This window comes from Lithobates pipiens, unplaced genomic scaffold, assembly GCF_037356315.1.
Source record: "Lithobates pipiens isolate NorthernLeopardFrog02 unplaced genomic scaffold, aLitPip1_a1.2 Scaffold_13, whole genome shotgun sequence".
Taxonomy (NCBI): domain Eukaryota; kingdom Metazoa; phylum Chordata; class Amphibia; order Anura; family Ranidae; genus Lithobates; species Lithobates pipiens.
The window spans coordinates 136773335-136800523 of NW_027507718.1; the positions used below are offsets into that span (position 1 = coordinate 136773335).

At 43.7% G+C, this 27189-nt stretch overlaps 2 protein-coding genes across 6 annotated transcripts in view; one reads left to right on the forward strand and one right to left on the reverse strand.

Annotated features, from left to right (window-relative positions):
• The window catches only part of HCN2 (hyperpolarization activated cyclic nucleotide gated potassium and sodium channel 2), a 206062-nt gene extending 184387 nt beyond the window's left edge, over positions 1 to 21675 (forward strand). Inside the window, exon 8 of the mRNA XM_077475629.1 lies at positions 18650 to 21675. Coding sequence (XP_077331755.1) covers positions 18650 to 19548 — 899 coding nt within the window. The 3' untranslated portion in view covers positions 19549 to 21675. The remainder of the gene's footprint in view (positions 1 to 18649) is intronic.
• Positions 21676 to 22321: 646 nt separating this feature from the next.
• The window catches only part of POLRMT (RNA polymerase mitochondrial), a 304233-nt gene continuing 299365 nt past the window's right edge, over positions 22322 to 27189 (reverse strand). For all 5 annotated transcript variants that reach the window (XR_013272200.1, XM_077475625.1, XM_077475628.1 and 2 more), the window contains 2 exons: positions 24028 to 24092; positions 22322 to 23934 (listed from right to left, as the gene is read on the reverse strand). Coding sequence is in view for 4 of the 5 variants with exons in the window: in XM_077475625.1 (XP_077331751.1) it covers positions 23885 to 23934; positions 24028 to 24092 (115 nt within the window). In the remaining variant the exon portion in view is untranslated. The remainder of the gene's footprint in view (positions 23935 to 24027; positions 24093 to 27189) is intronic.

The following is a 27189-nucleotide window of genomic DNA, read 5'->3' on the forward strand; positions in this document are numbered from 1 at the left end:
TATTAAGCATTCATTTTAGCCTAGTGCTATATTCGCAATTACGTTTCTTCGCTACTGAGAGATTAAAAAGAGGAACTAAACCCCCTTATACATTGGTGCCTTCTTAGCTTCAGTGTAGATTTGCAGTTGCAATGGTACAGTACACATGGCCAGCTATAGCACCAGTGATTTCAGGGCTTTAGAGATCAGTTTAGAGCTGACCTTAAGCACAATGGCAACTGTGATATTTATCACCAGAGTCATGCCTTAAATGTTGTATACTCTGAGCAAAATGTAGAGAAACCTCAGGGGGCTGCAGGTCAGCCATATACCGTATATACTCGAGTATAGGCCGACCCGAATATCAGCTGAGGCCCCCAATTTACCCCAAAAAAACTGGGAAACGTATTGACTCGTGTATAAGCCGAGGGTGAGACATGCCTGTCCATCCATGTGTGTCCGTCCATCCCTGTGTGTCCGTCCGTCCGTCCATCCCTGTGTGTCCGTCCGTCCATCCCTGTGTGTGTCCGTCCGTCCATCCCTGTGTGTGTCCGTCCGTCCATCCCTGTGTGTGTCCGTCCGTCCATCCCTGTGTGTGTCCGTCCGTCCATCCCTGTGTGTGTCCGTCCGTCCATCCCTGTGTGTGTCCGTCCGTCCATCCCTGTGTGTGTCCGTCCGTCCATCCCTGTGTGTGTCCGTCCGTCCATCCCTGTGTGTGTCCGTCCGTCCATCCCTGTGTGTGTCCGTCCGTCCATCCCTGTGTGTGTCCGTCCGTCCATCCCTGTGTGTGTCCGTCCGTCCATCCCTGTGTGTGTCCGTCCGTCCATGCCTGTGTGTGTGTGTCCGTCCATGCCTGTGTGTGTGTCCGTGCAGCCTTGTGTGTCCAGCCTACCTGTGTCCCGAGCCTCCGTCCTTCTGCCATGCCAGGAGCGCCTCGGCGGCCATTCCACTGTTCAAAAGCCGCGCCTCCGTCTGTGATAGGCGGAACACTCAATTTCCCAGCAGTCTGTGTTCCGCCTATCACGGACATCCTCTCATCCTCGTCCGTAGTATGAGGATGAGCGGATGTCCATGATAGGCGGACCACTGACTGCTGGGAAATTGAGTGTTCCGCCTATCACAGACGGAGGCGCGGCTTTTGAATAGTAGAATGGCCGCCGTCTGTCTGCTCGACACGCTGATCGGGCAGGCAGACGGCGATGACTCGAGTATAAGCCGAGGGGGCACTTTCAGCCTCAAAAAAGAGGCTGAAAATCTCCATACTCGAGTATATACGGTAACTCCAGGAGATCATGTCCTACGAAGGCTTCTGAATGTACTCTACCCCTTGTAGGGAGTTCCTGCAGCAGGATATTTATGTGGGCTGTCTGCTGACAATCCAGGGAGACACGGGGGCCTTCAACAATGGTCTTTTCCTGCCATGCAAAATATGAGGCACACCCAGGTGCATGAGCCTCTCTTACCAGAGAAGTGACAAACTGGTTGATGTGAAGGAGTTAGCAATGCAACATCTCTAAGGGAGTTTGGTTGAGAGCTGTACTCTGTCAAGATCTGGTCTCTATGCTCATTGATGCAGAGCAAAGGCCCTAAGAGTCCAGGTCACTAATCCAAGCTGCAATAGCATCCCCCAAAGAAGTGGCAAATAACTGCTAGGGAACCAGGGTAAAGCCCCAGGAAAGGGGCACCCCAACAAATGGAGTCCCTTCATAGTGAGGGGAAGGGACCATACCATTAACCCTAAGAAACTGCTGAGTCACATGAAGAACTTCTTGGCCTGTAAGGACTGGAAGAACATCTTGTCCCAAGTCCAGGCTCTGAGATACCAAGTTGGAGCTTGGAGACACCTTTTCCCAAATCCATGTTCTAACATACTAAGTTTGAGCTTGGAGAGAATCGAGAGTCAACAAGAGAAGGGAAAACAAAAAAACTGAATATTTCCTCAGTTCCTGACAAGCAGGAAAGGGTGCACAGGACGTAGACTTCTTTAACAAGGATTTGAGTTTAAAAGCCTTGCCACATTGGACATTTCTGAGGGCCCATCTGACTGAGGATGTCTGGTCCTTTTGAAGCACTCTGAATGCAAGGGTCCAGAAAACTGAACCTTGTCCAGGTCAACTTGAAAATTCACAAGGGTGCCAGGAAAGGACACTGGCTTTGACATGGTCCAATATGATAAAATATAGCAAGTGTCGCCAAAGAACACTGATGGATCAGGGAGGGAGCAGACAAATCTGGTCTCAGCTAACCAAGTAAGTCAAGGGGGGAGGGTCCCCTTATAAAGGGAGAATGCTGAGGTACAAAAAACTGTAGGGGTGCAGTTGCATCCAAGGATGCAAAATGCCCCTGCAGAGGGAAGTGGCATTACAGATGAGATACAAATCTCGATAAGTTCCCGACTAAGCAGGAACCCAAGGTGACCTGGGAAGACCAACTGCCCGGTGCAGCAACATAAGAGGATATGAGAATTATCTGAAGGAAATGCCATATACAAGGAGATAGCCAAAAGACCAAAAGGGCTGAGCATCCAAAAGGCTGGAAAGGCAAACTACATGGGGATAAGTCTGGATTTACACAGAAGTGGGAGTGCACCTTTGTGCAGAAAGGAAAACTGGCTACATGCATGGGGGCACTGAGCCATCCAAATAACATCTAGAGTATCCTACACATTTGTAAAAACATCAGTCTCATGCAAGACACAAGTTTTGAGGATTGTATCAAAAATCACAACTAATGCACAAAGGCTCCAGCCACTCTTGGGGGAAAAAAATAAATACATTCTTACAGGACCACCAACATGGGACAGAGGGCCAAAACAGCTGATTCAAACTGAGATCCAAGTAGGGAGTTCAACTAACCGTGAAGTCTCAAGCAGTAACACCGTCAGCCCTTATGGTGGTATTTCTGTGGGAAGAAATCTCAACTGGCAGCCCTCTCCAACTTGGCTGCAACAGTGATCCACATTCAAAGGGGAAATGCTTGGCCACTCTTTCAGGTGGGGCCCAGGGCCCAAAAAAGGGTTTGAAGCAGCCAACTGTGTCAACGGCAGCAACCTAAAACCAGGCTTTTCTGAAATGGACTGTTGGTTAGGTATCAAAAGGCTACAGGCCCAGTTTGATTCACATGCTCAGGAGGGTCATTGGAGCACTCTAAAGCCTTGTACACACAATCTGATTTTCGGACAACAGTTTGTTCGTTTTTTTTTTTTGTTGCATGCTAGTCTCATGTCAAAAGTGAAGAGGCTACTCGCATATAAAACTATTCAACACCTGAGGTCACTTCTGAAGTTGTATTCTGTCTTAAGAGAATTTTCATACAACAGAATACAACTTCAGAAGTGATGTCATGTGTTGAATAGTTTTTTTATGTGTTGTTTTGTTTCCGAGCATGCGTAAGTCTTGCGCTTATGATTTATTTTTATTTGGACAAAAACCGTACTAATGAATAAAAATTGGATGTTGAGTTCACGTACGACAAAAATATTATAGTCTAAACATCCATCTTTTGTTGTACGATAAAACGGAATCGGCTGTCGAAAGCACCATACCAACGATCCGAAAATTGGCAGATTGTTTGTCGAACTAAATTTTACTTACGGTTTTTGTATCGTGTGTATGGGCATTTAGAGCCTCTGTGGGCAGTTTGCTCCAGTAACTGGGCACAGTCAGAAAATTCAGTATGGGCATGGGGGAGGACTTGTCCTAGTTGAGGGATCTGCAGGATATTCTGATGATAAAGATCATATAAAAACTGAGGCTCCAAATTACAGGCTGTGGTTTCTTTTGCGGATGCAGGGTAAATGTCTCCAAAACCACAAGCAGAGTATGGGCTGAAGTCACATGTGGCAGTGGGAATGTCCTGTGTGTGTGTCTTTGGGAATGTTGCACTGTATAGCGTTAACCAAACTTGAGTACTCACAGACCCTAGCAGTTGGTGCTAATGAGAGTTTCAGGCAGCCAGAGGTGACCCAGTCACCCTTGATGGGCAGTGGAACAACACCAGAGATCCACATGGTCCTTTTACAAGTAGAAGCAGTGGGATGTGGCTTCCTCTAGACTGAATGGAGGTGGAATGTTAAACGCATGCACAACGCAAATTACATCCGTTCACAATCCCTCAGCCTGAACCTTTTACTGTGGTAAAAAATGCTTGTGCAAATCTCAAAGAGGCAACCAGTGGCTCTGGACCTTAAATCCATTCCACAGGTGACTAACATAGTATAGAGAAGTGTGGAAAGCGCCAAATGGAGAGTCCAGTGCCCTGCAAGCCCAGTCCAATGGGGCTGGGTTATCACCACAAAAGCTAGTGTGGATGAAACTCTGACCTACATAGCTGCTATGTAGAGACCTGCTCAAGCAGTGGTACAGGAATCTTGATTGAAAGGATAAGTTCACCTTTCGTTACATTCTGAAAATGTGTGTAACAGGTTACAAATCCACTGGCCCCAGCGCCCCCCTGTTGTCACAGGAAGTGGGGGATCTTCTCCCCCACTCTGTCACAATCTGCATAGACTGTAGCTGTGCATGGCTCTGCCCACCTAGCTGCGTCATTCATTCAGATGTCTATGAATGGAAAACTACAAGGTCCAACGGCCTTTGCAGCTGTCAGCTTGTAGTTCTCAATGAATGAGTTCATTGATGTTCCCTGTTAGGCTTCATGGACACTGCTGCTGGTAAATGGATGTTCAGAGGCAGTTGGATGCTTTTTTCAGCTGCCCCTGAACTCATCCAATGTTATCTTATGTGTACATGTACACAGGGTCATTTAATGTCTTTTTTTAGGCAGTTGAGTTTATAGGCCTTTTTTGGAAAGGAAAAAAAATGAGTTCAGACGCTGAGTTTAGAGGCATGTCAAGCGTCAAACGCAGTATCTCGTGTTTAGGCACTTTTCGTTAAATTTTTGGCTGTTTTTGAAAAAATTAAATAAACACTTCTAAATGCAAACATGGCATGTAAACGCAGCAAAACATTTTAAATGTGGATTACTATCTGTCAAGTTAAATCGTTCAGGAGAGGTTTTAAAAATGTCCCGTGTACATTAAGCCTAAGTGTGGCACAGCTTGCACAGAGAGTCTGCAAGAGCTCCGCAATGCTTTCCACGCTCCAAATTAAAAAAAAATCACTTTTGGCATTGCCAAGGGTGGTTAATTTTAACAGAACAGCTCCTCATTTCAACAGAACTTCACAATTGCAGTTTAGCTTAAAATATATTTTTTTGTTTGTTTTACATTTGATATATTTACATCTAAAAGATATTCATATTGGGCCCTTTTCACATAGGCAGATTCTGTTCTAATCAGCAGGGGGTTAGATTCCCTGCTGATCGTAGCAGAGCAAGCTAATGACAGGTCCATGTCCGCTTAGTTTCTGCATAGTGGACATGGAGTGAGCCCACTCTGCTGTAGGAGCCGCTGGGAGTAAATGGACTCTGCTGTCCATTTTCACTTACAGTGCCTTGCAAAAGTATTCGGCCCCCTTGAACTTTTCAACCTTTTGCCACATTTCAGGCTTCAAACATAAAGATATAACATTTTTATTTTTTGTCAAGAATCACCAACAAGTGGGACACAATTGTGAAGTGGAACGAAATCTATTGGATTTTTGAAACTTTTTTTAAACTAATAAAAAAATGAAAAGTGGGGCGCGCAAAATTATTCGGCCCCCTTGCGTTAATACTTTGTAGAGCCACCTTTTGCTGCAATTACAGCTGCAAGTCACTTGGGGTATGTCTCTATCAGTTTTGCACATCGAGAGACTGAAATTCTTGCCCATTCTTCCTTGCAAAACAGCTCGAGCTCAGTGAGGTTGGATGGAGAGCGTTTGTGAACAGCAGTTTTCAGCTCTTTCCACAGATTCTCGATTGGATTCAGGTCTGGACTTTGACTTGGCCATTCTAACACCTGGATACGTTTATTTGTGAGCCATTCCTTTGTAGATTTTGCTGTATGTTTGGGATCATTGTCTTGTTGGAAGATAAATCTCCATCCCAGTTTCAGGTCTTTTGCAGACTCCAACAGGTTTTCATCCAGAATGGTCCTGTATTTGGCTGCATCCATCTTCCCCTCAATTTTAACCATCTTCCCTGTCCCTGCTGAAGAAAAGCAGGCCCAAACCATGATGCTGCCACCACCATGTTTGACAGTGGGGATGGTGTGTTGAGGGTGACGAGCTGTGTTGCTTTTACGCCAAACATAGTTTTGCATTGTGGGCAAAAAGTTCGATTTTGGTTTCATCTGACCAGAGCACCTTCTTCCACATGTTTGGTGTGTCTCCCAGGTGGCTTGTGGCAAACTTTAGACGAGACTTTTTATGAATATCTTTGAGAAATGTCTTTCTTCTTGCCACTTTTCCATAAAGGCCAGATTTGTGCAGTGTACGACTGATTGTTGTCCTATGGACAGACTCTCCCACCTCAGCTGTAGTTCTCTGCAGTTCATCCAGAGTGATCATGGGCCTCTTGGCTGCATCTCTGATCAGTCTTCTCCTTGTCTGAGCTGAAAGTTTAGAGGGATGGCCAGGTCTTGGTAGATTTGCAGTGGTCTGATACTCCTTCCATTTCAAAATGATCGCTTGCACAGTGCTCCTTGGGATGTTTAAAGCTTGGGAAATCTTTTTTGTATCCAAATCCGGCTTTAAACTTCTCCACAACAGTATTACGGACCTGCCTGGTTTGTTCCTTGGTCTTCATGATGCTCTCTGCGCTTTCAACAGAACCCTGAGACTATCACAGAGCAGGTGCATGTATACAGAGACTTGATTACACACAGGTGGATTCTATTTATCACCATCAGTCATTTAGGACAACATTGGATCATTCAGAGATCCTCGCTGAACTTCTGGAGTGAGTTTGCTGCACTGAAAGTAAAGGGGCCGAATAATTTTGCACGCACCACTTTTCAGTTTTTTATTTGCCAAAAAAAAAGTTTAAAATATCCAATAGATTTCGTTCCACTTCACAATTGTGTCCCACTTGTTGGTGATTCTTCCCAAAAAGTTTAAATTTTATATCTTTATGTTTGAAGCCTGAAATGTGGCAAAAGGTTGAAAAGTTCAAGGGGGCCAAATACTTTCGCAAGGCTCTGTAATTGCCTCTGATCTGCTCTGCCTAAACGGAAGAGTTTTCTTTGTTTTTTTTTTAAATTTATTTATTGCGGAGCCAGGGCTAGGTTGGTGTGAACGGACACAAGTCTGTTTATACCCACCTGTCCACAGGGATAAATGGACCTTCTGATCAAGTTCACCTGCAAAACTGACAGGCAGACCTGATCGGAACACCTGTATTAGTGTTTTAAAAACAGTTTTGGTGTATAGTTGCAGTGATATTTGTATGTGGGAGCGCTATATTTGCTTATTCCATATGCAGACTCTGCTTCCTAATTGTGCCTTGCTGATCCTTCAAAGTTTACCAGTGTCAGTCTCATAGAAAACAAGAGTTTGTGTTTCACACCATAAGTTAGAGCAAAAAATTCCTGGCAGCCAAAGACCATATGAATGTTTGCCTAAGTTCTAAAACACATAGGGGACCCACAGGAGCCAGAAGGAAGTACATTTTGACACCGTAATGCTCCCTTTTGCTTATGGGGATATACTAAGCAAATATGGCTGCGCTCAAGTGAACACTTTTTTTTTCTTCAAACCATACAGTAACAGAGTGAATAATATGTTTGTTATTTCTGGGAAAAATAACCTTTACAACCATGTTAGACTTGCCTGCTCTGTGCAATAGTATTGCACAAAGCAGGCCAAAACCTCCTTCTGGGCTCCCTCACTGGCGCTCTAGGGTGCTTCTCGTGTGTGTGTGTGTGTGTGTGTGTGTGTCTGTGTGTCACCATAGCAATGCACTGGCTGGGGGGGAACAGGACGCGCACACGTGCAAAGCATTTGTTTGACAGCAGCAGAGGCCAATGGATACAGTGCTAAATCGAGGTAGGACTCGGGTAATTGTAAGGGGGCAATATAAATACTGGGATAGCTTTTGCTTGTCTTAATGTTCTTATGTTCCTCCTTTAGAACCACTTTAAGACTTTTATACTTCTTGAAAAAATTGTGCAAGTTAAAGTATAAGTAAAGGCCACATTTTTTTTTTCTTTTCATTTTGGATACAGGTGCTCAGTGGAAATGGATTAGAGCACCTATCTCTATTTGTACGGTTTACCATTATCAATGAAAGTAAAAGAAAAGCCCAAATTTTGAGTTGTCCTCAGAACAGTAATAGAGGGGAAATCCTCCAATGGGTACACTAGTTCTGGTGAGCCCCAAGGAATTCCCATAATGTGCAGGGATTTCCTCAGCACCTGTTTTGGTTATTGGAGCGGAAGTGAAAAGAAATCCCCCCCCAATGGGACACATATGGCAAAAAAAAACAAAATTGAGTGGGATTATAATCTTCCTTACTCTATCGCATTTTTTTTTTTTTAAATGGATTTTTATAACAGCTTATCTGTAAAATACTTTTCTTTCTCGTACATCACGGGACACAAAGCCTCATTAATTACTGATGGGTTATAGGGGTATCACTAGGTGATTGGACACTGGCAACCCTAGACAGGAAGTTCAACCCCCTATATAACCCCTCCCACTACTGGGAGTACCTCAGTTTTGTAGCAAAGCAATATAAGTGTATTATAAAAGGGGAGGGACCTCTGTGTCCCTCAAAAGAAAAGGATTTTACAGGTAAGCTGTTATAAAAATCCTATTTTCTTTCTCATACATCACGGGACACAGAGCCTCAGTAATTACTGATGGGATGTCCCAGAGCAATGTTATCTGAGGGGAGGGTAATAACAACAAGTAGGGAGTAATCAGACCTGAGGACCTTTTACAACTGTCTGCAACACACTGTGCCCAAAGGCCATATCCTCATGCCTCCTCACATCCACCCGATAAAATCAGTTGAATGTATGGACTGAAGATCAGGTTGCGGCTTTACAAATTTGAGCCATAGATGCCTGGTGATGCACTTCCCACAAAGCACTAATAGCCCTTGTGGAGTGCACCTTGATTTGAACAGGCGGAACCTTCTGGTTCAAACTATAAGCTTGAATAATAACTTGTCAAATCTATTTAGTAATGGTACATTTCGACGCTGCCTGTCCAATTAGGACCTTCTGGCAACACAAACAAAACATCTGTTTTGTGAATCTGAGCCGTTGCTTCTAGATAGGCTTTGACTGCTCTTACTACATCCAAAGAATGTAGTGACCTTTCTTCCGTAGAACAGGGATCTGGAAAAAAGGAAGGCAGAACAATATCTTGGTTTAGATGAAAACCTGAAACCACTTTCGGTAAAAAGCTAGGATGAGGGCGTAAAACCATACTATCCTTGTGCATGATTAAATAAGGCTCTTTACAGGAAAGAGCTGCTAATTCTGATACTCTTCTAGCAGAAGAGATGGCTAACAGAAAAATGTACTTCCTTGTCAACAAGACCAAGGGAATTTGACTTATCGGTTCAAAAGGTTGTTAAAAATTGACAGAACCAAATTCAAGTCCCAGGGGTTTAGGGGCACCTTAACCGGAGGATTAAAGCACGTTACCCCTTGTATAAAGCTTCGGACCAAAGAATGTGAAGCAAGCGGACGTTGAAATAATATTGATAAGGCAGAGACCTGGCCCTTGATGGTACTCAAGGTCAGCTTAATTTCTAACCCCATTTGCAAAAAATCAAGGTAGAAATCACAGGGCCTGGAAGACTCTTCAGAATGTGGCTTTCACTATCCAAACTGTCAAATTTAGCATTTGTAAGGCAGGATGGAACACCGGACCTTGGGATTACAGGTCTGGACGTGACGGTAGGGTCCACGGGGAACCTACTGCCATTTTTACTATTTCTGCATACCAAGCTCTTCTGGGCCACCAGAAGTACTGACTTCTTTTCCAGCCTGATCCTGCAAAGTCGTGGCAGTAGCAGAATAGGAGGGAATGCATAAATCTGTGAGAACTGATGCCACAGAGTCACCAACACATCTGTCCCACATGCAAGAGGATCCCTTGTCCTTGACACAAAGTTGTCAATCTTTTTGTTCGGAGTCCAGAGTACCCCATCTGACATATTGCTAGGAAGATGTCGTGAAGAGATCTTTCTCCCGGAAATAATTGTTGGCGTCCCAAGTAGTACGCCTGAAATATTAAAATTGCCGATAGGCAAGGAGTGTTGTGTTCTGCCAAAGCTAGAACATTATTCACCTCTTTTTGGGCTGCACAACCTCTCATTCCTCCCCTGCTGATCGATGTAAGCCACCACCGTGGCTCTGTCAGACTGAATCCTGGCAGGACAGTCCCGTAATCTGACTGCCAAGATTCTATGGCCAGATGTACTGCCTGAAACTTTCAACAAAGTTGATAGGCAAGGTCCTCTAACCTTGACCATCTCCTCTGGACAGAATCTTCTTCCAGGGCAGCTCCCCAGCCTAGAAGGCTGGCATCTGTTGTCAACGCCTTGCAGGATAAAGATTTTTCCCTCCTGTTGGATAACAACCACCATTTTAAGCTCTGACCTATGTTGGGAGCCAAGAGTATTGGAAACAAACAAGGCCTGAATCCTGTTTATTCCAGACCGACAGGATGCTCTCTTGAAGCAGTCTTTGAATAAAACTGCGCGTAAGGTATGGCCCTGAAGGAGGCCACCATTTCCCCTAAAAATCTCCTGCAGCCGAATGAAGGAATTTTCCTTTATCCTGATAAGTTGAATTAGTCCTACAATGGAACCGATTCATGTCTGGGGTAAGAATACCTCTTCTGTATGGTATCTATAACCAGCCCCCAAGTAACCTCCTTGATGGTTTTAAGGAGAATCTTCCTAGGCTGAGAATACAACCTAGAGATTTCAAATATCTACAGCTGAGATCAGACTCTGTTTTTAGACCTGAGACTGAATGATCTATTAAAAGTAGATCCTTTTAATAGGCTAGGAGGTGCCAGAATCCTTCAGAACACTCGCAGTGCTGTGGCTAAGCCGGATGGCAGTGCCACGATTGAAATTTTTTTTTATATTTCAAACCGCAGAAATTTTTGATAAGCGGGAAACTTGGGCACATGGAGATATGCAACTCCCCTCCTTGCAGGATGGACACAGCCAATTGAATTATGAAAGGATCGGATCTCCAAGATCTAGAATGGGTCTTACCTCTCTGGCTCTGAGACCTTAAAAGGTTTGTGCCAAAAAAAAAACCCTGTTCCACTAAGGGAATCTCTGATATAACCTACTGGGATAACAGCTGATCCAGAGGCCAGAAAGAGACTTCTCCTCTTTCCTTTCTTTTTCTCTGGAACCTTAGGAGCGTTCTTTGCGGAGACAGACACTCTTGCATAAAGACTGCCGCATCAGTAGCCCCAAGGACCCCACAGGCAAAACCCAAACAGGACCCGAACCCTCAGATCGAAAGCCGACCGGGCCAGCTGGGCTCTTGAAACTCTAGATGTAATTTAAAGAAGAAAATCGCTGCTCTTAACATTGTTCCTGCCAGACTTTGAGGACCTTTCCCCTCACCTGAACGAGTGGGGGTGCTCCTTCATGAGAAGGCCTTAGCATTCTGCTTTATGGGCTTGCTGCCCCTGGGAACTAAGGCATAGGAGAGGCTGCACGAATAAAGGAGAACTGTCTGAACCTCCTTTCACTGGTAGAGAGAGCTTTATCCCTTTTGGATGTACTTATCCATTCTAAATAGTCGTAGAAAGGGACACAGGCTGGCTAAGGGTTTTCACCTGGTGCTTCGGCTGATTAAAGAGGAAGTAAACTCTCCCACTCTTATTATAATGGACTAAATGAAAAGAAGCATCAGTCATTATCAGACTATAGCCACTGTAATCCAGCCCAAATCGCATATTACTTACTGTTTAAAGAAACTTTAAAAAACTTGTTTCCAGGGGTTAGGCAGAGCCATCTTAAGTATTGTTTTCTGAGGCCACAGTGGAGTGTATTTCTGCCTTTACATTGAGCACTTCCTGTACTGTTAACCAAGCCTCCTTCTCAATCCAAAGTTTCTATGGCAACCCTGCTTCCCTGTTCGTAGCTTACTTGTTTATTTCATAGTATTTACTTGTGCCGATGTCTAATGTTTGCCTTTGTCAGACCTATCGGCTTCAGCTGATAAGACTGCAGTATTGGCCATGTTTAGTCTATATGTCATGTCACATGGTGTGTAGGAGGAAGCTCTGAGTGATTAGCAGAGTTCAGTGTTGTGCCATAGGAAGTCCTGATAACAGATAGATAAGACATAGAGAGTGTGCCTTAAATCAGGGGAGATCTGCGCATGCTCAGTGACATCATTCTACAGAACAACAAGGATTACAACAATACTAAGCAAGTAAGGAGAAGATATCTACAAGCAGTGTTCATTAGGCTTTTTATGCTGATTTACATGGGACAAAGTTGTGGGGGAGGGTTTACAACCACTTTAATATTTCAGCCACGGACCTCAGCAAAAATGCACTAGTCTAAGTATAAGCCATAGGGCTTAAACGATCGAGTCCTTCATAGCATCTGTGAGACACAGTGCGTCAAATACACCAGCCCCTTGCTGGGCCCGCTGATCAGGCAGAACTTTCAGGTATATCGCACCTGTTCCTTAACCCCTTGGAGTCCATATTCCAATGCATTCGAATGACTCAAAATGTGCTCCACCAAAATAGTGGAGCAGATGTTAAAGGGTTAATGGACTGAGCTACTCCAATTGCAGCCAGAACTGCAAAATACATCTTGTCTTTAAAATGAAAATCCAACCTTAACTCGCTGGATCCTTTAACATCAGTGCATTATCCACTGGACATGTGAGACTCTGCTCACTGAGGTAATTGCAGCAGTAATAGCTGGAACCCCCCCATTTCTTTCATAGAAATGTTCCCATTCAGAATAAATAGCTATGCATGAATAGGAAAAACATCCCCAGGTGGGGGAGGTTAAAATGAACCCTATTAGAGGTAGATACCTCAAGAGCCTGTGCTGCAGGCAACAAAAGGGTTAAGTAAGGGAGCAGACAAATACCTGACTTGTGCGGCTGCTCCCTCCCTGTTAGGATCCTCCGAAGAGGAAAAATAAGTATCTTCCAATATTTGGGAAGATCTACCTGATCCCCAGCCTCCTGCCCCTCAACAAAAGGGCCCAGAGGACTAGATGGGAATCTGCTATGTTTAGTCCTACTATGGAGAGACATCATAGCAATAATCTTTTAAATGGTAGAAGAAAAAACCTGTTTGTATGAAATACACAGGGACAGAAGTGTTCTACCCTTGACGGCTCTGATCTGACTTGCCGTATTTTTCTTTTTACCTCTCGGGAGGATGACATTCGTTTGGAAGAGTTTTTAGTTTGTTGTATACGATTAACCCCTTAGAACCCTTGGAATTCCTGGTCCCTTTTGTCACGCATAGCTAACAGTACAAAGAAAAAGAATGTTACACTTTCTAGGCTATAGTACAGTACAAAAGCTGCTATTAGTCCTAGCTATACAGTACAATGTTGTCAACAAAAGGGGATGCCTGTGTCACCAAACCTGACCAGCAACCACTCTGCTCTCTCCCTCCACCGCCAGACTGCAGCTTTTCCTGTATAGCTTAAATTACTTCCTCCATGTGAAGTTGGCGCCTGACGCAGTTTAGCCACGCCCCCATGTGAAAACAGCCCCACCCCCTTCCTCTTTCAACAGGTTAGTGTGTAAGCGCCGCCATCATGGGGCGGTAAATCCTCCGCCTGACGAGCCGCCATGACCTGCCCAAAAAATGCAGCTGGCTGGCATTAAAAGGATCAAAAACCACCAATCTGGGGGCCCAGGAAGTGATCAGAACCCCCCTTCATGCTTGAGGGTCTGAGCTGGCTTGAACGGAGAGGAGAGTGGAGCTTCTGCTGTTTCCAGCGTCAGAATGGCGAGTGCTCAATACAGCCTCCATTGGTGACACATAGATCTGGCGATATCCATATAAAGTGCTCTAATGCATATATATATGTGCAAAACAATTCATCAATAAAGTGCCCAATGTGCATATAAAGTGCAATTCTCGTTTGTGCTAACTTATGAAAACTTCAAACTAAAGTGCTATTAATGGAATAAATATCCCAGATCACTTTATTGATGTAAAGTATAGATACAGTGCTGTTTTGGCACATACAATTTTTGACCACTTGATTGATTTTAGCGCACTAATATCTAATAATTTTCATTGCTTACTGAGGGAGCTTTTTTCAGCACATTTAGTTGAATTTTTTCAATATTAATTTATTCATATTAGCGCTTGAGTACTTTTATATTAAACATAGATGTGACATGACGACACAATACATCGAAGGACAGATTCCTGAGAAAATCTCCCCTACCTTTCCTCGCAGCAGGGTTTATCAGAGATTAAAAAAAAAAAACAATCTTCGCCCTTCACGGTAGGCTCTGAGACCTTGAAAGGAAACCTTCAGGAACAGGGGTACACTGAGGTAATCCCGCACCTGCCCGAAGACCCTGCCAGTAAACTTTTATTGGCTTTACTACCAAAAAGGTACTGGATCCAAGGGCCCAGCTTTAAAAACATTCGCAAGCAAAACCTTGTGTCTTCGGATGACTAGGCCCGGGTACCATTCATTTAGTCCATTAAGGAGACATCAGAACGAATCCGGTTAGGATGGCTGGCTCTCATCAAAGGATTACTGCCCGTGAAGCTCAGCACAACACATCCTTTACACATGCCCAACACCTTAGACACTGGTGAAAAAACTGAAGACTCCCTGAAGGGAGGGGTTATATGGGGGAAGTTCACGCCTTAAGGGGCGTGCCAGTGTCCAGCACCTGATACGCCAATATAACCTACATAGTTATTACATCAGGGGACACAGAGCCATAGTAAGAAAATAAACTTTTTTTTTTTTAGGAGGGAAATTGTTTTTATCTGGGTGATCCCACTCAGAATAAATAAGCTTTTCCAGTAAACTATGAACAGGAAAGGCATGTGTAGTATGAGGAGGTTTCATTGAACCCAAACAAGAGAAGGCTTCTTTAACTGACTCAGATACGGGTAACTTGTAAATGTGGAGCGGACCAATCCAGCAAGAATTTGCCTCAGCAACTTCTCTTCCTGAGAAGCTGAAGAGGGTCCTCCTCCACTTAATTCCTCAGAAGAGGAGTCATCAGTTTCATCCCGATCCTCTGAGGGGGGATTCCTCTCCTTTTTCCCCAGAGTTCCTCTGTTTGAGGGTCCTGGGTGGCAGAGGGGGACCTAGTGCGTTTTTTCCCACTGAGTGAAGATGCGATTAAAGCGGGAGTCCGCCGGGACTCCGCGTTTTTATTTTATTTTATTTTTTTAAAAGCCAGCAGCTACAAATACTGCAGCTGCTGACTTTTAAAATAGTGACACTTGCCTGTCCAGCGCGCCCGCGATGTCGGCACCCAAAGTCGATCTGTAGATCGTTTCTCGGGTGCTGCCGCCGCCATCTTGGGTATGGGAATCAGGAAATGGAGCCTTTCGGCTTCATTTCCCGGTTCCCTACTGCGCATGCGCGAGCCGCGCTGCGCAATAAGGACGGTCCCCGCTGCCTCTGGGATCTGTGTGTTTTCCCAGCAGGCAGCGGGGCACTTGCGGAAAGGGGCGGGCACTTGCGGAAAGGGGCGTAATATACGCCCCTTTCCGCAGAGACCTATCCCGGAAGTGGGTGCAGATACCTGTACTGTACAGGTATCTGCACCCCCCTGAAAGGTGCCAATTGTGGCGCCGGAGGGGGGGAGGGTTCCGATGAGCGGAAGGTCCACTTTAGGGTGGACCTCCGCTTTAAGGTCACTAGTCTTTCCTCTAATCCATTTAAGGTTGAGGAAAAAAACCTCCTGAGTAATGTGCACAAGGGCTGAAGTGCTAGAAGCAGTTGCAGCCCCTGACCCTGACGGCTCACACTGGCCAGCTTCCCCAGGTCCTCCAGGGGCGAAAGGTGCTGCAGAGGGAGGGTCCTCAGAGCCTGAGGGAGGTCCCTTAGAGCCCCTATTTTTCAGGCTACTTGTACCTCTTCTGCCCATAGTGCCAAGCAACAACGCAGAGGTACTACCAAAATGCACTAACTGCTGTGCAAAGTAGTTCAGCAACTGCCGCTGCTTCCAAGTCTCGGTCTGGTGCTTAAGTAAATGTTGCCTTGGGAATGCCTGTGTCTCCCACGCTCACATGCGCCTGCTCTGTGTCCCTCCATCAGCCATGTGTATCTGAAAAGAGTGCACTTTATGGCTTGTTTGTAGCCTGCAATGTGGGCAGGTAACCACGCTGACGTCGCATTAATGCTCTGCCCCCTGCCCCCCCGTCTTTCACAAAAAAAAAACACACCCCGCTTTACCATGCGAGCCGAGGCTCTGATCCTCAGGACAAGCCTAGAGAGGAGGCTGGGGTGGAGGAGGGAAGAGGGCTGGTGGATGGGAAGTCGACGTAATGGCGGCGAGTGGCAGTATGTAGCATACTACCGCTTCACTGTGCACAACCTAAGCCATGGGGGGGCGGGGGGAGAATCCCTCTAGGACAGGGATATGCAATTAGCGGACCTCCAGCTGTTACAAAACTACAAGTCCCATCATGCCTCGGCCTCTGGGTGTCATGCTTGTGGCTGTCAGAATCTTGCTATGCCTCATGCGATTTGTAGTTCTGCAACAGCTGGAGGTCCACTAATTGCATATCCCTGCTGTAGGAGAAACCCCCCCACCCCCACCCACATCCTGCTTGGAGGAGCGTACAGCATGGATACTGAGACAGACAGAACAAGCATGAAAGGTATGTGCTCTTGACAGCCCCCGATGGCGGCTATAGGCATAGCATACATTTACTATCGTATTTAAGGGAGAAACCTATTAGAACTAGAAAAATTCTTAAGGATTCTTCCTTACCTTATCCAGCTGCAGGGTTCTGTGTAACAGACCCAATCTTCAGAGACTGGGGCCCCCTATGCATAGGGGGATCCGAAGTTCTGGGCCTGTAAAGCACCCCACCAGGCATATGGCTGAGAAAAACAAATACTGGATCCCAGGGTCCAGCTTTCTAAAAAGAGAAGCGTTACAGGTAAAACCTTGTTTCTTTGGATACACGGCCCGGGTACCATTCAATTTGGCCAGGAAAAGACGCTTTGAATGGATCCGGTTGCATGGCTTGCCTCAGTATAGGATATTCCAGTGGAGCTCACTCAGCACATCTTTAATCGTGACCAACACCGCCGAAAAAACTGAGGTACTCCCAGTAGTGGGAGGGGTTATATAGGGGGTTGACCTTCCTTTCTAGGGTTGCCAGTGTCCAATCACCTAGTTATACCCCTATAACCCATCAGTAATTACTGAGGCTTTGTGTCCCGTGATGTACGAGAAAGAAAAATGCCTATAGTTATACTTTAACCACTTTGCCACCGTGGGTGCACATCGGGGAAGTTCTGTGTTGGCCGTGACCCTTGGACACAGCCAATCCCAGATCGTGCGAAATGGCCAATCACAGTGGCCATTTAGCACTCGATCGGCATGTCCAATGAGAGGTGATTTCATATGTAAACATGAGATCATCTCTCATTGCCGGCTCTCCCTCCTCACACAGAGACAGCGTGTGAGGAGAGAGAGCGAACGGTTGCAGATCTGTGAGTGTACCCAAAAAAAATTGGAAATTTAGTGCCCACAGTACCTGTCAGTGCCATCTATCATCCCATCTATCCCCAGTGCCATCTGTCAGTGTCACTTATCAGTGCCATCTGCCATCAGTGCCACATATTAGTGCCATTTGTCATACGTGTCATTGTCCTGGTGCAGGGCCTTCAAAAGTGTAATAGGTAGTCAACAAGTTAGATGTGTAATTAATGCTCCTAGAACACGTGATGGCGCTTCCTGCATGTTGGGCCTCTCTATGTGTATAGGCTGTGAAAAAGTCCCACACCTGTGGTATCGTAATACTCAGGAGTGGCAGAATGTATTTTGGGGCGTCATTTGTGGTATACACATGCCATGTGAGAGAAATAACCTATTACAATGACAATTTTGTGAAAAAAATAAATAAATCTTCATTTTGCAAAGAATTGTGGGGAAAAAATACAACATTAAAAACCTCACCATGCATCTTACTAAATACTTTGGGATGTCTACTTTCAAAAAAGGGGTCATTTGGGGGGTATTTGCAAGAAATGAGTTAGGCTTCCAGTACTTCAGGTGTGATCAATTTTTTATGATTTGCACCACAGATTGTAGACTCTCTAACTTTCACAAAGACCAAATAATATACACCAATTTGGGTTATTTTTACCAAAGATATGTATCAATTGTGGCCAAAATTTATGAAGAAAAATGAATAATTTGCAAAATGTTATCACAGAATCTAAGAAAGATTTTTTTTTTTCCAAAATTCTCTGTCTTTTTTCATTTATAGTGCAAAAAATAAACCCAGAGGTGATCAAATACCACCAAAAGAAAGCTCCATTTGTTAGAAAAAAAATAATTTGGGTACAGTATGACTGAGTAATTGTCAAAGTGTGAGAGTACTGAAAGCTGAAAATTGGTCTGGGCAGGAGGGGGATTTAAGTGCCCAGTAGGCAAGTTGTTAATGATTGCATTCACACATACATTTGAAAGAAAACACTCAAACATTTCTAGAACTAACTGTACGTATTTTTTGGAACAAAGGCTTTAATGGGACAGGGGGAGCATTGTTGAAGGGTCAACTACAGGATATTAATTTTGTTAATGTGTTCTATCTTACAGGGAAGAAGAATTCTATCCTCATGCACAAGGTTCAGCATGACTTGAACTCAGGTGTTTTCAACAACCAGGAGAATGAAATAATACAAGAGATTGTCAAGTATGATCGGGAAATGGTGCAGCAAGCTGAGCTCCATCAACACCAACTAAGCGGTGGGATGTATGCGACATGCAATCCTCCCTCTCCTCAACCACAAGTCCCATCTGCTATAGCAACTTTGCAGCAAGCTGTGGCCATGAGCTTTTGTCCCCCAATGGCCAGCCCATTAGTGGGTTCCCCGCGTATTATGAGGCGACTCCAATATGCTCAAGGAGGGCCTGGAGCTTTTTCTATGTCCCCAGCTCTTTTCCAGCCATCCCTGCAGCTCTTGCAGCATCACCCACCCCCCCAGCAGGGCCCACGTCGGCCATCGACTGCTGTGCCTAGTCCCCCTAACCAATCACCGCGAGTGTCTCAGAACTTTGCCTACCCAACCAGGCATCAGGCAGGCTCACAACTTTCTCTTACCCAATCTGGGGGTTCTGGCTCCCCACAGCGGCTGTCTGTTCACAAGAGCACTCATTCTTTGCACTCTGGCACACTTACGCGTGAGTCTCGTCCGCTTTCCGCCTCACAGCCCTCACTGCCTCAAGGGGCATCACAGCTCCGCAGTCCACCAGCTCCTCCTGCTACGACTGGCAGCTTAACCTCTCCGGTGGCCAAAGGAGGTTTGGGACCACAGGCTGGTCCAAGAGTACCTGCCCCTGCAAGACTTGCCCTCTCCCATCAGTTGTCCTCTTCTGGTACAGTTGGTGGTGTATCGGACTGTGCTATGGGAACATCGTTAGGAGGAAGGAAAGATTCTGTTGTTAGTGCCCCAGATACTGATCCCATCAGGGGACGGCTGTCTGCAAATTTGTGACTGGGTGTACACATGCCCTCATCCAAATGGGTAGGTAATGGATGGTGCACAGTTGCTATTAGGAGAGAAAATATAATGTGCCCTCCTAACCATCCCTGTGCCACTTTATTAATACATCTACTTGTTTTACGAATAGTAGCCTTAACTATGTTTGGGAGTGGAGGTATTAATATGTGGAAGTTACAAAGAACTAGTAGTTGGATCAGTAAATGCCACTTCAAAAAGCACTCTGCCACATGACTCCTCCATTGGTTACAAGCGTAGGAAAATGTGGTTTTGTTCATTGCTAGAGGTCTACCTAGAGCTCTACATTAAAATTAAGTGCAAATCGTGTGTTGGTCTAAAGCAGCTGGTCTCTTGTCAGCAAGAGAGAGACTGCTGGTATTTACTACTAAGTTATTTAAATGATCTGTAAACATATCAAAACTCTTAGCTGGTAGATCTTGACTCTGAAATGACAAATTGAAAAAGCTACAAGATTGTTACTTATGCCCATCATATTACGCCAATTTCCTTATGCAAACTGCAGGCAGTTTGTCCCAGCTACTGGTCCTTACCAGGACTTCAACAACCCAGTGACAGTGTCACCTATGGCTGTCACGATAAGCACCTATATTTATATAACCATGCATACATTTCGTTTTAGTTTGTAATCATATTTTAATAAGGAGGCACATTTTTGTGTGATGTCACCATGTGTGCCCTTTTTCCTTTCAGTGAGCAAATAACCAACTGAATATAGCAATTAGGATTAGGCACTACAAGGCCCAGTAACAAAATACATACCAATAATTGTATTGACAGGAGTAACACTGCAGGTGGCTGTTGTGAAAATAAGTGTATCCTTACAGCAATAATGCAGCCACTTTCAAAAGTTGAATGCCAATGATTAACTGTTTAAAGGGTTAAACCGTACAATAAATATGGCTGCAACCATTGACACTTAAAACATAAAAGTAATCAAACTGCAAGAGCCATAAAAAAAAAGGCACTGCTAGCCAGTAATGTAATTGCAGCTGCTACAAATCACTCCTGGTTAAAATGGTGGTGCCAAGTAGCCTTCCAGCTCTCCTGGGCACTCCAGCGGCCATAGATCTGCTTGATCTCTCGCACCAAAGGACCTCTGTGTGTTTTATTTATGAACCATGTATTTTTTTTTTCAGTATCTCACTGCTGTTGTCCATTCCATGGATTGTATTTTAGAAAGCCATATTGTGTATATCACAGCTGTATATTAATATATATATATATATATAAGCCTGTATAATCTGTACACTATACATCCTGTATAGCAGGAGTGGGGTTTTGAGTGTTTATCCAGGGTAGATGCAGATTCTTAAACGCCACAAGTCAGGAATTTTCACTTACAGCAATGGAGGAATGCTGCGGCAAAGCACATTTTGAGTTTATTCACCTCTGCTGCTTTATCTGTGGTGTAGCCTTAGCTAGGTAAATATATTCAATGGCTATGGACTGAATTGTTTCTACGAACCATCTACCTGTTTCTATATGCAGCTGCACCACTGGTAAACTGTGCACTGGGAACAAGCCCATAGAGCACTGGAGTGCTTCTTTGATGAAATGCCTAGAAAGGGGCAGTCCCATCTAGACTAATTTCTCCCACAGGAATTTAGCTTTATAGGCAATAAGTACCCATCCTGGTGTCCTTGGGGTTGTGGCTTTAATAGTGATGGAATACAGAAATTACCATTGTGGCAATTTGTGTCAACATTGGAAAAAATTGTACTACAACATTCCATTTTGTCTCTAAATTATGCATTATTTTCAAAAGCATGTAATTCTTGTGAAAAAAAAAAAAAAAGCAGAGTTATATGCTATGGTTTTTAAATGGGACTGTCCCTTCAGGATAATAAACATGACACAGTTTTTAATCAATCCCATTAAGGGGGGGTGTACCCCAGACCTAAGAAAACAAAGTTTCTATTCTTCAGAATAGATGTTGCCCCCTCTGCTCCGTCTGTGGCTGGCAGTGTCACTGATGAATGTATTTCGGAGACAAGGGGGGGGACACAGAAAGTGCAGGGTCTTGTGTCTCTGCAGAAGCTGCACTTTACTAAGCAAATGATTCCAGCTTCTTTGTGTGTGCAATAAACAGATACTTCTGAATTGTGTGTTGTTTTGACTGGTTAACCAGGTTATTATCTTTAGAGGGGCATGGATGGGTTATCTTTAGTGCTTTTGTAGTGTAAAGATTTCACACCTCTGAGCAGCCATTCCACATTGCTATTGACGGCTGGCCAGATGAAGGTTACTTATGTTTCTGCAAAAAATGAATTCTGCAGAAGGCGATCCATAGATTATTAAACTGCACATGGGGAGAAAGAATGGCCTCTCTACACTGTCTTATGACAATTGCATGAGATCCCAATTTATTACCACAAATGAGTTATTTAAACAGAAAAAAAAGTTTAAACACTCACGATATCTTTTTTTATATGGTGAAATTCAAAGCACTCTGCTTTATTTGCCACTTGTGCACAGCTTAGATGTAAGCAGCTGGCAGAGGCTTCCTCATGCCACTATTAATAGTGACCACAATACACCCTATGAAGGGAGCCATTTTTCAAAACTGGCAATGGGATAGTATAGAAATCATGCCAATGTGCTGCATCTTACAAATACCCTGCAGTGCACAAATTCATTGGGTGACACATTGCTGCTGCTTAGGGAATTGCTTTTTGCAATAAACTGGCATAAACAAGGTAAAAATAATAAAGGAAAGGCCAATAAAAGAAAACAAGATGGAGGCAAGAACAGTCAGATACGCTATTGTTTAATTTCATATTCAATTTTGAGTAAAAAGATCAATATACAGTTGAAATGCATATCTGAACTTTTTTTTCCCCAACACAGTATTTATAATTCTGTTAAGCCACCTTTGATTTACAAACCCCTGGCACACTGCTCCAGCTTGAGGGTGACCTCATACAGTTGTTAGGAAAAACTTGGGATAACAAGATAGCGCTGATTATGTCATTCCTCTACTGTGCCCTCCTGTGAGCATTATGGGAGGCAGAGAAATCCCTGATTAGTAAAAATACCTGAATGGATTCTTACCCATTCTGGAGTATATTTAAAATTCTGGAGTTTAGCTTTTAAAAAACATTTTTTTCAGGAATCCTTTTTTAATTACAACAGACTACTCTTATGCTTGTTCTGCTCAACATACACTTCACTGAAAATCCCAGATTAAAGATGTATATTATTATTCTTTTAAGGAGTATTTAAAAGAATGCTAGCTGTGCAATATTATTGAACTGACTTGTGTAATCCAAAACTCCTTAAAATGTGAGTAAATTCATCCAGTTTGTGCCTTTAAGCCTTTGGTGAATGGAAATATCAATTTCTGATTGTAAACAAAGCAGTAGGGCACAGCAATATGCACTTTTTTCCCCCTTCATTATTTAGCCTTACTGCCTTGCACTGATTTAGGCATGGTTCACACTGGTGCGAATCGGGGAAAAACCCTGTAAATCCACTGCGGGTGTTCCTGCATCGCACATGAATCGCTCGCAGGTCACACTGCTCTATGCAAACTTCTGCGGTTGTCAATACAAAGTTAATGATATCCCCAGATCTGATCGCAGTACGAACTGTCAATTTGGACAGGAATCAGATCACATGGGTGTCCATGCGATCTGATTTTGGTGCGGACAAAAACAAAAAGAAGGGGTCCTGCACAGGTTTGGTCAAAATGTGAATTCAGCCAGTTTGTACGGCTGAAATTTGCATCACACAGACATCGCATGTGATCTGCATATCAATGTGCTGCACATCACATGCGATGTCTGGCGTTGCTGCAGTGTGAACCAGCCCCAAGGCCTCATTTACTTGGTCATAACACAGCTAGCTGTAAACATTTAACTGATCATTAGGGCAAGTAACAAAATGACCAGTAAATAGATTTGTTGATAATGCGTAAAAGTTGCCCTGTTCGTGTATGTGCACGTTTATGCACCCGTGTGAATGCCTCCATTGAAAACAATGGAGCTACGTTTTGATCCGAAAATAAAAAATGGCTGTACCTGCATTTTCGGACAGCTGTGTAAATGAGGCCTAAAGTGTCATGTTATTGTAAAAAAAAAAAAAAAAAATCTAGATTACTTTTTTTTCTTTCAATACAAGTTTTATTAATAAACTGGCACCTCTACAAAAATACAAGAGGTTCCTTCATAAAGGGGAATCTATTAAATACCTATGCAGCTTCCACAGGAAGGATAGACGTAAATTCATTGCTATGAAATAACAATTAACATCCAATCATAACTGGTAGAGAATGCAATATACTGCAAGACCTGCATATCCAGCAGTGAAGTTAACTGAAGAAATACGTAGAATCTTTTACATTCTGCAGGTTAAATGTACCTACAATGGGAGAAAGGGGGATAATGAATACAGAACAATACCATTTTAGACAACACAGGACACAAAGAAGAAAGTGCTGCTTATACTTCTTACCTATCTCTGGTAACATGTCGAAGTGATCCTTCATCTCCAGATTGTCTGGGGACATGTGCTGTGAACTGAATGGCACAACATAGTCAGAAAGCTGTTGCTAGGGTAACCATGTAAATGCAGTTTGAATGCTGATCCTATTTTTTTTTTTATTGTAATTTGAGGGGGAAAATATGTTTAACCACTTCAGCCCTGGAAGATTTGCCCCCTTAATGACCAGGCTATTTTTTGCTATTCGGCACTGCGTTGTTTTAACTGACAATTGTGCGGGCGTGCAACTTTGTACAAAAACCTAAATTGATGTCATGTTTTCCCCACAAATAGAGCTTTCTTTTGGTGGCAATCACCTCTGTGATTTTTTTTTTTTTTTTGCACTATAAACAAAAAAAAGAGCAACAATTTTGGAAAAAAAAAAAAACAATGTTTTTTACATTTTGCTTTAATAAATATCCCCCATTTTTTTTAAAAAAAAACTAAATTTCTTTCTCAGTTTAGGCCAATATGTATACTTCTGCATATTTTTGGTAAAAAAAAAAAAATCGCAATAAAAAGGTATATTGATTGGTTTGCGCAAACCAATACAAAATTGGGGCTTTATGCCATTTCTATTATAAATTTTTTCTTTTTTACTAGTAATGGCAGTGATCAGGACAATGACATTTTGGGGACAGATCGGACACTTTTGGGACCATTGACATTTATACAATGATCAGTACACAACTATGCAATGGATATAAATACGATTGAGGCAAATTACAAGTGCATGGTGCGTATACAATGATCAGTGCTATAAAAATGCACTGATTACTGTATAAATGACACTGGCAGAGAAGGGTTAACTGTGTGTCCTAGGGAGTTATGGGACTGCCTGGGTGAGGAGACGGATTGTTGTTCATACTTGGTTTTACATTGACGGATCTACATTCTGTGTGGAGTGATCACGGGTGCCCGGTGGTCATCGCGACCACCGGGCATGGGCATCGGCGGCGCCTGCCCCTTAGTGGTCTGAAAGCGAGCAGACATATAGCTACGATGGTTCACCCAGGGGAGCTAACCTGCCGCAGTAAAACTGCGGTGTCTGGGCAGGAAGTGGTTAAAAGTGACCCTGTTGCCAGACACAACATCCCCTTGTAGTAGTAAATTATGTGTGCAGTGACATTTTTGCCATTCTGTTCTTCAAAACAATAGCGTATCACCGTTTTTGAAGGATCTGACATTTTCTGAGTGTTAGGTCCTCTTACTATGCTGTCTTGCAGGTACAGCTTACCGCCTTCTGACAGTACTATCTGTGCACATACAACTGAACTGTTAAACAAAAAGAACACATTACTTCCTATTCCAGTGGTCATGTACAGTGAGGGAAAAAACTTATTTGATCCCTTGCTGATTTTATACGTTTGCCCACTGACAAAATAAACCTACCGTACCATTAAAATCATAGACTGATCTTTTTTTTTTATTATTTTTTATTTTTTTAACAGTGAGAGACAGAATAACAACAAAAATATCCAGAAAACACATTTCAAAAAAGGTAAAAATTGATTTGCATTTTAATAAATAAAATAAGTATTTGATCTCCTATCAGTCAGCAAGATTTCTAGCTCCCAGGTGTCTTCTATACAGGTAACAAGCTGAGATTAGGCGCACTCTCAACGGGAGTGCTCCTAATCTCAGCTTGTTACCTGTATAAAAGACACCTGTTCACAGAAGCAAGCAAGCAATCAATCAGATTCCAATCTCTCCACCATGGCCAAGACTAAAGAGCTATCTAAAGCCTCATACACATGATCGGACTTGGTACAAAAGTCCACGGGAAAGTTTGTACAAAGGGCGTAGTCCACAAGTTTGTATTGCATACACACGATCTGACTTTTTAGGCAACAAACATGAATGTAGTGACGTTTTAACGTACTGATGACACTTCAAAAGAGAACGTTCAATTACTCCAGCGCCACCTTTGGTCAACTTCTGTATTGTTATCTGAGCTTTTGCATTGGTTCTGAGCATGCGTGTTTGTACCTTGTACAAAAGTCCGATAGTTTTGCGTACACATGATCGGACTTTGCTCCATCGGACTTATGTTGTCAAAAAGTTTGTCCGTTCGCATAGCCAACAAAAGTCAGATGAAAACGGAAAAAGTTTGTCAGATGGAGCGTACACACAGTCGGATGTTGCTCCAAAACAGCTAATTTGCATGTTTGTTGTCAAAAAGTCAGATCGTGTGTACGGACCTTAAGGATGTCAGGGACAAGATTGTAGACCTACAAGACCATCGTCAAGCAGCTTAGTGAAAGGGTGACAACGGTGCAATTATTTGCAAGTGGAAGAAACACAAAATAACTGTCAGTCTCACTTAGTCTGGGGCTCCATGTAAGATCTCACCTCCTGAAGTTTCAATGATCATGAGAGCGGTAAGGAATCAGACCAGAACTACACAGGAGAATCTGGTCAATGATCGCAAGGCAGCTAGGACCATAGGTCACCAAGAAAACAATTGGTAACACACTATGGCGTGAAGGACTGAAATCCTGCAGCGCACACAAGGTCCCCCTGCTCAAGAAAGCACACGTGTACAGGCCCATCTGAAGTTTGCTAATGAATGATTCAGAGAAGAAATTGGTGAAAGTATTGTGGTCATCAACTCAACGTGTTTGGAGGACTAGGAGTGCTGCCTCTGACCCCTAGAACACCATCCTCACCATCAAACATGGAGGCGGAATCATTATGCTTTGGGGGTGTTTTTCTGCAAAGGGGACAGGACAACGTCATTGCATCAATGGACGGGGCCATGTACCGTCAAATCTAGGATCAGAACCGCCTTCCTTCAGCCAGGGCATTGAAAAAGGGTCTTCCAGCATGACAATGACCCAAAACACACGGCCAAGCGAACAAAGGGGCAGCTCAAAAAGAAGCACATTAAGGTCTTGGAGTGGCCTAGCCAGTCTCCAGACCTTAATCCCACTGAAAATATGTGGAGGGAGCTGAAGGTTCGATTAACCAAATAGCCTCAAACCTTTAATGACTTGCAGAGGATCTGTAAAGAAAAGAGGGACAAAATCCCTCCTGAGATATGTGCAAACCTGGTGGCCAACTAGAACAAACACCAAAATGTGTTGCACTGGGAGCATATAATATCTTAAATTAAAATTAGTATTAAACAGCAGT